This window comes from Cervus elaphus, chromosome 4 (genome assembly GCF_910594005.1).
Source record: "Cervus elaphus chromosome 4, mCerEla1.1, whole genome shotgun sequence".
NCBI classification, from domain to species: Eukaryota; Metazoa; Chordata; class Mammalia; order Artiodactyla; family Cervidae; genus Cervus; species Cervus elaphus.
This window is the reverse complement of record NC_057818.1, coordinates 67,518,776-67,533,843: the sequence shown is the minus strand read 5'-3', so window position 1 is coordinate 67,533,843 and position 15,068 is coordinate 67,518,776. Positions and strand designations below refer to the sequence as shown.

Sequence of the window (15,068 nt, the reverse complement as noted above, 5' to 3'; positions counted from 1 at the left end):
TTGGGGCTATCACAGATAAAACTACTGTGACAATTTGTGTATAAATTATCACTCAATCACCTTCCATTGTATGGATGTACCACAGTTTATCCATTCACTGAGGGATATCTTGATTGCTTCCAAGTTTTGGCACTATGACTAAACCTGCATTATGCATTGTTTTGTGTGGGTATACATTTTCAGTTCATTTGGGTTCAAGCCTCAGGGCATGATTTGCTGGGTCACATAGTAAGAGAATATTTAGTTTTATTAAAAACTGCCTTCTTGGAGAAGGAAATGGCAACCCACTCCAGTATTCTTGCCTGGAAAAGTCCATGGACAGAGGAGTCTGGTGGGCTGCAGTCCATGGGATTACATGACTGAGCATGTGTGCACGAGGGTGGAGGGAGATGGGTTGGTGGCAATAAAGTGGTAGAACTAAAAAACAAACAAAACAAAAAACTGCCTTCTAAAGTGATTGTATCATATTGCATTCCCACCAACAGTAGGTGAGAGTTCCAGTTGCTCCATGTTCTTATATTTCATGTTGTCAATGTTTTGGTTTTTGCCATTCAAGTCGGTATGTAGTAATAGTATATTGTTGTTTCTTTCATTTGCAATTCTCTAATGAAATATGCTGAATATCTTTATATTCTTCTAACAGTGTCTTTTGCTGAACAGAAATTTTAAACTTTAGTCAAGTCCAAATTACTCAGTGTTTCTTTCATGGATTGTATTTTTGGTGTGTCTAATGCATCATTGCCTAACCCAAGGTCTGTGTCCCCTGTATTATTGGCTACGTGTTTTACTGTTTTGTATTTAGGCTTATTATCCATTTGAGAAAATATTTGTGACAGGTGTGAGGTCTGTGTCTGGATCACTTTTTTTTTTCCCCCCGTGCTGTGCAGCTTGTAGGGTCTTAGTTCCCAAACCAGGGATTTTAACCCATGTTCCCTGCAGTGGAAGCAGGGAGTCCTAACCACTGGATCATGTTTTAAAGCCCCATCTGTTGAAAAGACTATCCTTTCTTCATTCCTTTGCCTTTCCTCCCTTTTCAAAGATCAGTTTACTGTATTAGTGTGGATCTGTTTCTGTGGTTTCTATTCATTTTTTGCACTTAGATAATCATCACGTGGCTGTGTTTTTGTTTTTGTTTTCCTTGTTGTCTTTTTTTTTTTTTTTAGAATAACAAAAAATATTTTACTAAAACATAAGATTTACAGAAGTTTCCAGACAAGCCATACAAAATGGTCACAAGCTTTTTCTTGAAGGGAGGATTCTACACTTGACAGCAAGGTCACAATGTTATTAGTGAGGGCTGTGATGTCTGTTTAATGTTCCCATTTTGGCTCAAACAATCAAGCTTGTCCATCTACAGCATCTAAATAAAGTTAGACTTGGCTAGAGAGCATATTCTAAAGAACTGGTTAGCTGCTTTTAACCAATGCAATTAGATCACCATAAAAAGGGGGAAAGGAGCCCATAAAATTAAAATAAAACTACCTTCCCCCCCACCAAAAAAAAAATAATAATAATAAAATAAAGAAAAACACCCACACCCCTGCAGCTAACCCTGACAACTACCTTCATTCACAGTGCTTTATACTTAAACCATGATGGGGGAAATGAATAAAAGCAGAGAGGCACCACTGCTTTTAAACGTTTCGCAACAATCCAGATGGTACTTCTAGCCTCTGCTCATGCTTTACAACAGTGAATCAGGACAAGACATAGATTTGCTAATGTGCATTTAATCACCAAAGGGTTGAAGATGTCTGGGTTTTTATTCTGTAATGTTTCTAAGACTGTGTCCATTAAATGCAAACAAAAAAGGAAGAAGTCTTGGCAGAACAGGAGAAGTGATGCACACTTGAGGATCGAAGCGATTTAAATATTATTCATGGCATATAGCCTAGTCCATGCTCTAGCTGTTTCTATGGCTTGGGCTTCGTTGGTCTTCCATTGCTCCGCTACATCATTTGCTAATGGATCATCTGGATTGGGAGCACTTAACAAAGCCTGGATCGATAGCAGAACTGTGCGGATCTGCAGTGCTGGGGACCACTTATCTTTCAAAATATCTAAACATATTCTTCCCAACTTGTCTACATTAGGATGATAAATTTTGGTCATGAAACGTACTTTAGGGGCTGCCATTGGGTATTCTTCTGGAAGGAATAGTTCAAGTTTAAAAGTCCCTCCCTCAAAGGGGGAATCCTGAGGGCCGGCAATGACCACATGAAAATAATGGGCGTTGCTCTCATCTGGTTCTGCTTTAATGCCAGGAACTGGTTCTGCCAGCAAACGCTGGGTTTCCTTGATAATCCTGCGGGGCAGCCCGGCCATCTTGTCAGATCCCGAGTTCGGCCTCTGGTCTCGTCTCCGGCTCCGCTCTCCTCACCTTGTTGTCTTTTATTTAAATGGTGCATGTGTGCTAAGTTGCTTCAGTCCTGTCCGACTCTGTACACCTGTGGACTGTAGCCTGCCAGATTCTTCTGTCCATGGGAACTAATCTTGCATTTCCTGCAAGAAATCCCACATGATCATCTTGTATAATCCATTGTATATATTGCTGAGTCATTTTTCTGATATTTTGTTAATGTATTGTATAGATAGATGAATGGTAGTGGGTTTATAGATCTGTTTTTCTCTGACTTTGGCATCAGAGTAATTCTGATGTCAAAGAATAATTGTTTCCTCCTCCTTATTTTCTGGAGGAGTTTTGAAGGATAAATGATACTTCTTTTTTAAATGCTTGCTGAAATTCCTTATGAAGGCACCTAAGCCTGGAATTTTCTTGTGGGAAGACTTTCAATAAAAATACAGTCAAGTAATTTTTTCAGTTTTTTTCTCTTGAAAGGAACGGCTTTGGAGTATAGTTGATTATCAACATTCTGTTAGTTTCAGGTGGACAGCAGAGTGATTTGGTTATACATATACATGTATGTATTCCTTTTCAAATTCTTTTTCCATCTAGGTTATTTCAGTGTTTTGAACAGAGTTCCCTGTACTATATATAGTAGGTCCTTGTAGGTTGTCTATTTTAAATACAGAACTGTGTACATGTCAATCAACTCAATAATCTCTCCCATCCCCCTCCCCCCACCACCACCCAAGTTTGTTCTCTAAGTTTGTGCATCTGTTTGTTTCGTTAAATGTTTGTGTTTTTTTTTAATCATTCCCTTATGATACCTTCAATTTCTCTAGTCAGTAGTGTCTTCACTCTTGGTTTTGTTGTCTTCTTTTCAGTCAACCTACAGTTTTGTCAATTTTGAAAGAACCAACATTTTTCTTCATTGATTTTTAAAAAGTTTTTTTTTCAATATTTTGTTCTAATTTTATCATTTCCTTTCTTATCTTTGCTTTGGGGTTTGGTCTTATTTTCTAGGTTTCTCAACAAGGAAGGTTAGGTTATTGACATCATTCTTCTGTAATGAACTGTAAATAAAGCTATACATTTCCTTTAAAAACTCCCCTTGTAATTAAGATATTGGGCAGTGTATAGTTTAATAAATCTTCCTATTAAATTTGCAGGGATGGTACAAGAGTGGGAAGAATGCTTATGATTTTTCAGTCCAAGTATTTACTGCTGAAATGGGGAAAATCTGGGTTATCTGAAATACCTTCCACTGTCAGGAAGAGATTGAGCTAAGCTGTTGGTGATTAATGTAGGATTAGCCTCCATGTCCACCAGAATTTGATGAGGATGACCACGTACAGTCAACTCATCTTGAGTACTAAAGGGTATGACAGATTATTGGGCACTTTCCTTTCCTCAAGGCACCCTGTTTTGAATTGAGGCATATTCTGTGTGTCAGTTTTTCTCCATAAGATAGGAAAATCTTTCTCCAGTGTTCACTCCATTTATTTACAAGTGTCCTTGCCAATAGGTAGTTGGTTGGGATGTGGGCCCCTTAGCCTCTGCTCATCATCTCCAGGGACACATTTCATTGGATCCTGTCTTATAAATATGCTAGTCTGTCCTGAAAATCTACAACTTAAACATATTTTTGTTTCATTGATTAAACTGCAATCAATTTTTCTTTTTAATACTTCAGGTCTGGATTTTAGGAGCCTTAGACTTCCTTTCCTGACCTTTCTATGATCCCCAGAGTTTTTGTAGAACGAATAACTCCCCATCAATCCCTTCCTGATAAGTTTCCAATCAGCTTTTGTCACCTTTTCACATAAGCTTAGCATCTTATGTTCCAGCCAACAAGGTTGTATAGGTTAGATGACCTTAGTTAGATGTACCCTAAAGAATTCTAAATTTTTTAATAACTACTTGCTGGTTTATTTGGGTTGAGGAGAATCTGTAGTTATATATTTTAATTCAGCTCAGGTCCAAGGTTTAAATTCTACAATTTTCTGCATGTGACTCACAGCTGGGGTCGATCTTCAGAAGTAACTGGTATTTGGAGTTTTAAGAGGAATTGTTGGGAAAAGGTAGTGAAACTGTGTGTGCATGCTAAGTTGCTTCAGTTGTGTCTGACCTTATGGACTGTAGCCCACCAGGCTCCTCTGTCCATGGGAATTTCCCAGGCAAGAATACTGGAGTGGGTTGCCATGCCCTCCTCTAGGGGATCTTCCCAACCCAGGGATCAAACCCATGTCTCTTATATAAGTCTCCTGCTTTGGCAGGCAGGTTCTTTATCACTAGCGCCACCTCAGAAACTGAGTTCCCCTGCTGAGTTTATGAGTAACCTCCCTATCCAAAAATCTATTCCTTTTCTTTTCTCCTCTTACCTAAATCCCGTGCTAAACTCAACATTAATAATACTTGAATATTACAAAAAGTTATTAACAATGATTGTGTAGTTACTCAGTGAAATTGGAAAAAATATATAGTTCTAGAGAAACTTAACTGTTATAGGGGAAATAAAAAGTTAAACTTAAGATCTCAGTGGCTACAGTTTATTACAGTGAAAAGGATACAGATGAAGAGTAGCAAAGGAAGATGGCATAATGTGAAAGACTCCAAGAGGAACCATGTTGGCAGGTTCCAGTTGCCCCATTGCTTAAGTCCTAGTGTCTCAGTTTCTGGCTTGTGCACCTCTGAAAATGTGACCTGGTTTGGTAACAACCTCATTCACAGCTTGAAATTGCCATAGTTTGGAGTATTTGTACCAGGGAAAATGGCAAACACTACAACCAGGGGTCAATTTGCTGTTTTATAAATTTTTGAGACTTTAAAAAGTAGTGCAGAATGAGTTAATAATGAGGACTATATATGGGGAATACCACAAACATTCATTCCACCCAGCCAAGCTGAACTGAAGAAAAGTCAAGTTCTAACACATTTCTTTTATTGTCTTCTTAGTTATTCATAAAAAAGGAAATATCAGCCAAAATTCAGTACCAAATGGTAAATAACTATTATGAACATTTTATCAAAGACATGCATTTGGCACGTGAACACATTAAAAATGTTCAACCAGACAGACCATCAGGCAATAGTGAGGTAACTACACACTTTGAAAATAGGTAATATTTAATATGCTGACCATACCAAACAAGTACAGGTGAGGAATATAGGGGAGTTGGAATGCTCCCAGTACTGTTGATGGGGAATGCAAAAGGGTAGTCATTCACTTTAGAATATGAAACCATATATTCATTTAAGAAAATTTATGTACATGTTCACAGTAAACTTTCTGTGATAGCCAAGCTGGAAACAAAGCACAAAATCCCATTCATCCATTAACAGATAAATGGATAAACAGTCCACAGGTAGTGTATCCAAACAGTGTATTTTTCAGGAATTAAAAAAATTAACCAAAAAAAAAAAAAAAATTAACCATCAGGTAATTCCCCAGTGGTCTCTGTGCTTTCACCACTGAGGGCCTGGGTTCAATCCCTGCTTGGGGAACTAAGATCCCAAAACCTTGTGGCATGGCAAAAACAAACAAAAACACAACCATTCATATCTGCAATATGGATAATTCTCAAGATAATTATGTACCATGAAAGAAAAAGGCAAATACAAGAGTAAACACATTAACATTCCAATGACATTCAAGTTCTAGAAAACATTAACTAATAGAATGTGAAATAAAGAAATTGAATCCCAGTTGCCTGGGAGCCCAGGGAGATTTCAGAAGGTAGATGTGGGAGTAATGGATGTTTGTTATTATGGTGGTTCTGTGATTTTACACATAGTAAAAGTTACCAAGCTATACATTTTAAGTCTATTCAGTCCACGGCATATCAACTATACAGCTCAATTAAGTTTAAATAAAAATTGGCTTCACATAAAAATCCAAATCTCCTTTTTAGAAAAGTAGAACTCTGGAAACCAACACATTAACTACATCACCTCTCCATGTCTCATGCAAGGGGTTGGGTCCCAGTAGTAATGAAGGCAGATGAGCAATGGAAGGTGTTTCCACTTGAGTTCTCCAGGAACTCTGCCTGGGTCCTAAAAAAAAAATCACATACCTGGACTACAGGATTCTACTCTCCCTTTTCTTTTTGCAGCAATGGCCTTGAGATAAAACAATCTGCAGATGCTATGAGGATCCTAAAACCTTTACATTATTCAGTCTGACTCTGACTGGAGGCTCAGGACAAAGTAACTCTGTAGATCCCGAGAATTTCTTTTAAAAATCTAAACAACCAGTCACATTTGTGGATGAAACTTTAGAAAAGGCCCATTCCTTCTTCTCCACTAGTCTCTCGGGACCTATTAATTCCCCGAGTGTCTTCTGTACCAAGTATGGTCCCTGCTCAGTGTCTGTAATCTAACACTTAGCAACATCAGCCTGCCATGTTGTGGACATTATGGTACGTGGCTCTGTTCCAGCTGGACCTAGAGAACTTCTTCCCTTGAACAGTGCTGGGGGGATGATGGGACATCCCGTGTGAAAAGAGAACATTCATGCTGTTCTAAAAATCACTGGTGGTTCTCACGGCTGCCCTCATCTCAGGTGACCTCTGAAACCAAAAATTATGACATTCAGGTCACAACAAAGCCCTGTAGTCTACCCCAGGAGGCCTTGGACAACAATGCAAATTAGACCAAAACTGAAATGAAAACTACTCTCTGCCATGATACTGTCCTCACTGAGGAATAGAGAGTTCCCAAACAGGTGACACACAGCTGGAAAAACCCATTTTGAGCATGACATGAAACAATGCCACTGAAGACGGTAAACAAGCCACCAGCAGAAGGCAGACTGGGTCACCTTGGTCAAAGATGGTTAAGCCAATGTTCTAGTCAGTTAGAAATAAGAGAATAACATCCAAGTGCTCAGGCTACTTAAGCTTTCCTCCATAGAAGAAGGAGCACAAAAGTCTACCAACTCTGATCACAATGAAGTGACCACCAGTTGGTAGAAGTAAGATGATTTTTACCACAGAAACTCACAGTGACATGAAGTCTGGAAAGGCCATGGGCACATTAGAAAGTACAGCATAGCTTCTTAAAAGCTTCCAATGAACCAGGTACCCACAGTTAATCTCCACACTAGGGCTGTGCAGATGGTGGCATTCAACTTCCAGTTGATGAGTCCCTCACAGAGCCTGTTCGGTAAGATGTGTTAGCTAAGGAGACAGTTCATTATTTGCTTCTCTGCTCATCTCATTAGAAGGTCTTTGTCCAGTGTGAACTTTCTGGTGACGAAGAAGGTTAAACCTTCGGCTGAAAGCTTTCTTACACTCACTGCACTCATAGGGTCTATCTGGGCTGTGATGTTTCTGGTGCTCAATCAGAGCAGACCTTTGACTAAAGACTTTTCCACATTTGCTGCACTTGAGAGGCCCTGCTCTGGTGTGAATTCTTCGGTGTTGAGTAAGCTGGGTGCTCTGGCTAAAGAATTCTTTACATTCAGTGCACTTGTATAGTCTTTCTCCAGTATGAATTCTCTGGTGTTGAGTGAGGCCAAAGCTTTGGCTAAAAAGTTTTCCACATTCAGTGCATTTATAAGGCCTTGCTCCAGTGTGAACTCTCTGGTGCTTGATGAGAGTAGAGCTTTGGCTAAAAACTTTTCCACATTCACTACATTCATATGGCCTTTCGCCAGTGTGGATTCTCTGATGTTTAATGAGGCTGGGACTTTGGTTAAAAAATTTCCCACATTCACTGCACTCATAAGGCCTTGTGCCTGTGTGAACCCGCCTGTGTTTAATTAAATTCGAGTTCGATGTAAAGAATTTTCCACATTCATTGCATTTATAAGGCCGTGATCCAGTGTGAATTCTCTGATGTTCACTAAGGCTGGAGCTTTGGCTAAAGAATTTCCCACACTCACTACACTCATAAGGCTTTTCTCCAGTGTGAATTCGCTGGTGCCGAACAAGTGTGGGTTTGTTGCTAAAAGCTTTCCCACATTCCCTGCACTTATAAGGCCTTTCTCCAGTGTGGACTCTCCGGTGCTGAACAAGTATGTGTTTATAGCTGAAGGTTTTCCCACACTCACTGCATTCATAAGGCCTTTCGCCAGTGTGGACTCTCTGGTGCTGAGCAAGTCTGTACTTGCGGCAGAAGGTTTTCCCACATTCACTGCACTTATAGTGCCTCAGTCCATTGTGAGAGGCCTCCACACACTCGGTGACCTCTTGTGGAGTGACCTGGTGCTGGAGAAGATCAGAGCCACCAGGGAAATCCTTCCCAGGCTCCTGGCATGGGAAAGACTTCTTGGTTGCATGAACGGTACGACTCTTCATAAAGGCCTTACCCATGTCTCTTCTAAAGAGTTTCTCTCCACTGTGCTGCTGAAATTTCACACCTGCCCTACACAGTGTCTGGACAGGGTTCACTCCCAGGTCCTCAGCTAGACGCGGACCACCTTCTACATCCAGGTTACCCATCTCCCAGGGATAGGCCTTCTGGATGGACAGGTCTGTCTTTGAAGTAATTATCTGTGGCACTTCTACAGAAGCATTGTGCTCAGAAGTTTTCTCCTTCATCTCTGCTCTCTGCCAACAACCTGAAAGCAAAGAAATGTGGGTGAATTTCATGTACATCTTGGTAGAAGGGGGGAGCCCCATCACAACACATGTCTGACACAGAAAGAATAAATCCATGGGATTACTTTCAGGACAAGGGAGGTGGGAGCAGGTTAGCAAAGGGCTGCTGTGTGGATAGGGCCTCTACACATCACAAAACAGGGACGACTCACCAGGCAAAAGACACAAGGATGGGGTGCAGAACACAGGGAACCAGGGGTCCACAACTCACTCCTCCGGAAACAGTTTTCACCGGGGCCTTGGCTGCTGGGGACACGTGTGTGCTGTGTGCAAAGCTGTATCCAGACCCAGGAAAATCCAATTGTCACTGAGTAGCTGGTGTTCAAGGACCATTTTGAGGATAAGTGCAGGCCTCATGACACATTAGGTGTAGGCCAATATTGAAAAGCAGAGAGGTGAGAATGGAGAGCACCACCGAGGAGTGGAAGGCAGAGAGGTGAGGGATAATCCTGGGCGCAAAGTCAGAGTAGGTATGACGGAAAGAGCAAAGTGTCAGGAGTGGGGAGGAGAGAGAGTAATGAGGTTCACAGTCACTGGCCTTGGCACCAAAATAGTGTTGGGCACAGGACACATTCCTGATATGGTCTGAATCCAGCCATGACATCACTTCCTCCCCCTGATGCCAATCACCAAGGCCAGGCCCACTCTGAGCCCCTCTTGCTGTGCCTGGAGTCATGTCCACTCTGTCCTGTACCCAGGGTTCTCCTCCCAGCTCCAGCGGGACAATAACATGGGACCTAGACGATGCAAGTCCTAAGGGAAAGACAGGACAGGTGAGTGGTCAGTACTGGCCCACGGGGGCAATCAATTCCAAAATAATCTCAGGAAACAGACACTATCACATAAAAAATCTTTGAGGGGGGTATCATAGAAATAGCCAGGTGAACCCCAGAAAAAGTGACTATGTTGGGTCCCAACAATTGCTGGTATAGTGAGGGCCAAGGAAATAAATGTCAGCTGGAAGGGGGAACAGCCTGGAGCGCAAATGTGCAGGGGTCTACAGAGTCATCTCAGCAGGGAGTGGCTGAGAACCCACAGAATGCATTCCAAGTCTTTTGGCTCAGAAAACCTTTACTAAGAAAACTTCAGAGCCCCTGGCACTGGGGCTACCTGTGAAAGGAGTTGGTCCACACACTCCTTCAGCCTTGGCACCCAAAGCACAGAGGACAGGGAAGCAGTAATAGAGAGGTGCCTACTGTCCAGCTGTGAGACGAATAGACTTGCCTTGGAGAAAAGCGGAAAGTCAGAGACCTGCCCAGGACACTGGGACAGGGGTGAGGGCCTTACCCAAGGACGCAACTAATGCAAAGGTCTCCAGCATGACATAGCAGTATAGGCGTCTCTGGGTCTCATCAAGGATCCTCCATTCCTCCTGGGAAAAGTACACAGCCACGTCCTCAAAGGTCACAGGGCCCTGTGATGATGGGAACAGAGTGTGCATAAGCAGCCTGTCTCCCCAGGACCCCATAAGTACCCCCAACCTAGTCCAAACTCACTCCGGCGACCCAACTTAAGAGGGCAGTGGTACCCAAAACTCTTCATGTTTTCTTGAGCACTAGCTCCAACCCCAGTAACAACACGCACGTCTACAGACAGACGCCTTCTATGCTGTGGGCCTGGGATGTAAGGCCTACTCCCTCTCCTGAAAGACAACAATCTGACAGTTCCCAGGGTGATGCACCCCAGATGCCAGCAACTTGGGCTCATCCTCCTCTCTTAACCTCCTGGAATGAGGACACTGGGACTATCTGTTCACACACCTTCCCCACATCTATGTCACCCACATCACTAGCACCTGGACCACAAAATTGTCATGTCTCCTGTCTCCTCATATATCCTTCTGCACATGACACCTGAAAATCCTTTTCAACGCAACAGAATCCCACCAAACCCCAATTCTCCACTGGCAGCTCGCCAGCCCTGTTCTGAAGGCTTCCCCACCAGGTCTTGGTCCTAGTTCCAACCTCAGTCACAACATGCAGACCTAAAACCCCTGGTCAGGGTCCACTTCTATACTGCACATTATGTCTCCTTACCAATTCCAATCTCTGTCCATTCAAAATCCACACCTACTTGACACACCTTACAGAAATTCACACGACATTCTGTCACAAACTCCCCAAGTTCCACCACGAAAGCCTGGTAAGTGCACAGGAAGAAAAGCAAGCACCAGTCTGACTTTGCTATCACTTCATCTCCATTTCTGCTTTCCCTCTGCATCAATTTCACAGCCACTGTCCCATGAAAACCTGGGCCACCTGCTGACCCCCGCCCAACACCTTCCCACTGATGACCTTTGTAACAGCCCTCTTTTTTCCCTTGTCCCATAATTGCATCCTGGCCTTCTAGAGCGGCATGTTCAGCCACCCACTTGTCTCCTGTATTTGTCATTGGAACATCATCTGAGATTCATCAGGGCCAAAACCTAATTCCTAATATTCTCAGTGAAAACAACTGCTACCACTGACTTCCCTGAATCAGTTAATGCAACTTCCACCCTTTCAGATGCAAAGGGAATAAACTCTGGTGTTACGTATGACCCCTCCATTTTAGAAAATCTGGTCAGCCCTACTTGTAAAAGTCCTGAAGTCAAGTATTTCTCCTACCTCCATATCCACCCCTCTGTCCAGTCGCAACAAATGCTCATCTGGATGACTGCAATAGCCTCCTTGATTATCTCCTCGTCTTTCCCTCCCCTAGTCTGTTCTGCACTCTGCACTTAAGAGGGAGCCTCTTAAAACCTAAGTCAGATCATTCTTCTCCTCTATTCCAAATACTCCATGGCTGCCGTCACTCTGAACAGACTTCTGAGAGTACAGCTTCTCAGCAGAGTATCATTCCAGGCCTGACTCTGGCCCTCTTGCTCTCTGTCCTCACCAGACATTAACAGAGACTTACAAGTCCTAAAACACACCCATCTCAGTTGCATCCTCAAGCATTTGTGTGGATTTCCCCCAGTACCTAAAACAAACTTTCACATTTAGGCCACTGGCTGCCAAAAATGTGAATCTCCCCATAGAACCTCTGGCTTGGACTTGGAAACCTGGGCTTAGGGTTTCTCCAGGGTCTCCAGACACCAAGTCCAGAAAGAGTAGCAGCAAAAGACGTCCAGGACACCAGACACTCACCAGTGAAGGGTCCATAAGTGGTTCTTCTGAATGTGGAACCTGTGGGAAGAGAAGGACCATGTAACTTTAATACCCATCAGCAACATAGACAAAAGATTAGAGTGAACCACTTAATACTTCAGACAGACACATAAAGGAAAACTAAAGCCATGTAAAAGAGGGCAGAAAATGTTATGCAGTTGTGCCATAAAGTCATGTGGATAACCTGAGAAAAGGTTTTTCAACAGTGGTATAAACAAGTGCAAAGCCTCCCTATCAGAGTCAAGTCTGGTGTGTCTGAGTGGCATCCTCGAGGCTAGTGTGATTGCAACACAATGAGCCAGAAGAATAAGGGATTGTATTAGTGAGGAAATGCTTGTGGCAGGTCACATAGCACTATTATAACACTGAGCCACAAATATCAAAATTTACTCCATTTTATGTTAGGTCTGTTTCTGACACTCCCATTTGAGTCCCTTTTCTGTTTTTCCCTTGCCAATAATACATTTTTCTCTTCCTATCGCTTGTTGTTGGCTCTAACAGGTGACCAGGAGTTCTTATATGTCCTTTTCAAATTTTTTTCTGGTTATAAGTTATTGTATATAAACTTCCAGTTTACATAATCCAGATTAAATTCTGGTTTGAAATTATTATAACATTAATAGTATAATTCAAGAACATGTACTTTTGCTATTTATCCATATTCTTTGATGTTAAAACTTTTCCATAAATATTCAGAGTATCTGTAATTTTTTACATGCTCTTCTCTCCTGCAGTAGAGAATGGAACCACCATGTACTGACTATGCACGCAAAATGAATCTCTGATAAAGGGGTTGTTCCTTAAATCCGAGTAAAAGTGCTTTGCCTCCAGCAGCTGGGGATAACTGGACCTCATTTTGGACTCTTTAAACTTAAGAGAAAGGATATAAGTGATAGGACCTGAACTCTTGTCCATCCTCATCATAGAAGCATGGAAATATCTTCTTCAGTTCTTAACATCCCGTTAAGGTTTCGAAGCATTATAACTTTTTATCCTTATAATGATATATTTGGCCCACTTAAAATAGGTATTTAATAAAATATCTCAATAATTTTCCCTTACAAGATGACCAGAGGAAAATTATTTAACAGTGAAATAAATATTACTGGAAAAGCACAATCTCTTCAAATACTAAAACAGTCTGTGTGTGTATTGACTGTAAAACAGAAAAGTCTATAGAAGGCATAAGTGTGTATCAAAATATAACTGTGAAACAGTTTAATAATTTCATTCAAAGAACTAAGTTCAAATTAGTAGTATGGAGGAAAAACAAATTCAGTAAGTGGAAATGTTAATTTAAATACAATAAAAATGTTAACATAGAAACTAAACAGATGTATGCTAATGTATCTTCCCAGAACACATGGCAAGTGTGGCTACAGTACCACTGTTTATAGACATATAGGACTAAAAGACCACCCCCATCAACACAGAGAAAAGCCTTTAACAGAAGAAGACATTTACTCATATATTCATATCTATAAAAAACTATACAAAAAGGAAAATGACTGGCTACTCTGCATGAGGGAGGGTATCCAATTCAATGGACATGAATTTGAGCAAACTCCAGTACATAATGAAGGACAGGGAAGCCTGGCATGCTGCAATCCACAAGGTCACAAAGAGTCGGAAACGACTTAGCAACTGAACAACAACCTCGCATGAGAAACATGGGTAAAGTCACATCATATTGTGCAAATGAAGAAAAAGACATCGTAATACTTATATGATTCCATTCACTAAGTTTTAAAACGAAGGAGCGAAACTAAACTACAGCCGTTGGCAAACTATTAAGAAAAGCAAGGAAACCCTTACTTTAAATAACAGACAATACCTTAACTTTGGGGGATGGGTATGTTTTGGGCTTCCCTGGTGGCTCAAATGGTAAAGAATCCGCCAGCAATGTGGGAGACCGGGGTTTGATCCCTGGGTTGAGAAGACCCCCTGCGGGGGGGGCGTGGCAACCCACTCCAGTATTCTTGCCTGGAGAATCCCCAAGAACAGAGGAGACTGGCGGCTCCTCTCAGTCCAAGAGGTCGCAAGGGCACGACTGAAGCGGCTAAGCACACAGGCGGCTTCCTGGGGTCCTGTTGATAACGCATATTTTTTATCTCAGGTGGTTAACGGATACTAATTTTAGATCTGCTTATTCAACTGCACGAGTAAGTTCTCTGGGATTTTTTCCCCCCACGCAGGTCGTATTTTAAAATCGTAAAGTCAAAGTTTGGGGGGCACAAATAAATATACATATAAGACATTAGTAAGAAAACACTAATAAGAACAAAGATAACTCAGGATGAAAAGAACCGGGGGGAGGGCCTGGAGGACGCAGGATTCACCTGAGTCGGAACCATCAATGTGGCTGCCGCCAAAGAAGTCCGTTGGCGAAGGAGGGGTCGGGCTCTGCAGCCCCCGTCCCGACCCCGAGACACAGTCAGGTCGGATGGAGCCCACGCCTAGCCTGAGACTCGCCTCGGAGTAGCAGGCACAGCCGCCTTCCAGCCCCCAGGTCTCAGACCGGCTCAGCGTTAGGAGACACCCCAACCGTGAACTGAACCGAATTTACAATATGTCGCCGGGGACCCACACAGGAAGGTCCGCCCAGAGACCGTTTTCTAGAACGGAAGTGTCTCTGTCCTGAGTCTTCATTGGTCCATTGTCCCTGGCGCCTGGCGCGGTGCCTTTAGGGTAATGTAGTTCATAGCGCTCCCTTCGGGGGCAAGAGGTACTGCTTCTCAAGTCGGGAGAATTGCCCCGCCTCATCAGTAGGGTTGCTGTGAAGTCCCCAGGCTGCGAAGACTGGGCCAGTTACACGCTCTTTAAAGGGGTTGCACCCAGATTTCCATGAAACATAGTCTGTGCTGATCACATAGAAGTATAGTGACAGTAATATTTCAGATGTTTGGCCTCTCTTGCCTTCTGAGATGGCCCACTCTGTCTATGGAGTGTGTCTCTTTCTGATTTAGCCTTCTT

At 42.4% G+C, this 15,068-nt stretch overlaps 3 protein-coding genes across 6 annotated transcripts in view; 1 reads left to right on the top strand and 2 right to left on the bottom strand.

Moving 5' to 3' along the window:
- LOC122692647 (zinc finger protein 548-like) overlaps nucleotides 1–15,068 on the top strand; it is a 44,904-nt gene that overhangs the window by 13,736 nt on the left and 16,100 nt on the right.
- Nucleotides 1,711–2,374, bottom strand: LOC122692657 (ubiquitin-conjugating enzyme E2 N-like). Its single transcript, XM_043900444.1, has one exon. It carries the CDS (start codon nucleotides 2,323–2,325, stop codon nucleotides 1,867–1,869), a length of 459 nt encoding a protein of 152 aa, XP_043756379.1. The 5' UTR covers nucleotides 2,326–2,374; the 3' UTR covers nucleotides 1,711–1,866.
- On the bottom strand, nucleotides 4,880–14,682 carry LOC122692650 (zinc finger protein 501-like). 4 transcript variants are annotated; one of them, XM_043900431.1, is made up of 4 exons: nucleotides 14,435–14,682; nucleotides 12,075–12,113; nucleotides 10,234–10,360; nucleotides 4,880–8,906 (listed from the first exon to the last, which is right to left on the bottom strand). In XM_043900431.1, exons 1-4 carry the CDS (start codon nucleotides 14,447–14,449, stop codon nucleotides 7,522–7,524), a joined length of 1,566 nt encoding a protein of 521 aa, XP_043756366.1. In that variant the 5' UTR covers nucleotides 14,450–14,682; the 3' UTR covers nucleotides 4,880–7,521. The 4 variants fall into 4 exon arrangements, with proteins under 4 accessions (XP_043756366.1, XP_043756368.1, XP_043756367.1 ...); XM_043900434.1 differs by having other exon boundaries at nucleotides 8,765–9,699; XM_043900433.1 differs by lacking the exons at nucleotides 12,075–12,113; nucleotides 14,435–14,682 and adding an exon at nucleotides 9,099–9,699 and having other exon boundaries at nucleotides 10,234–10,366.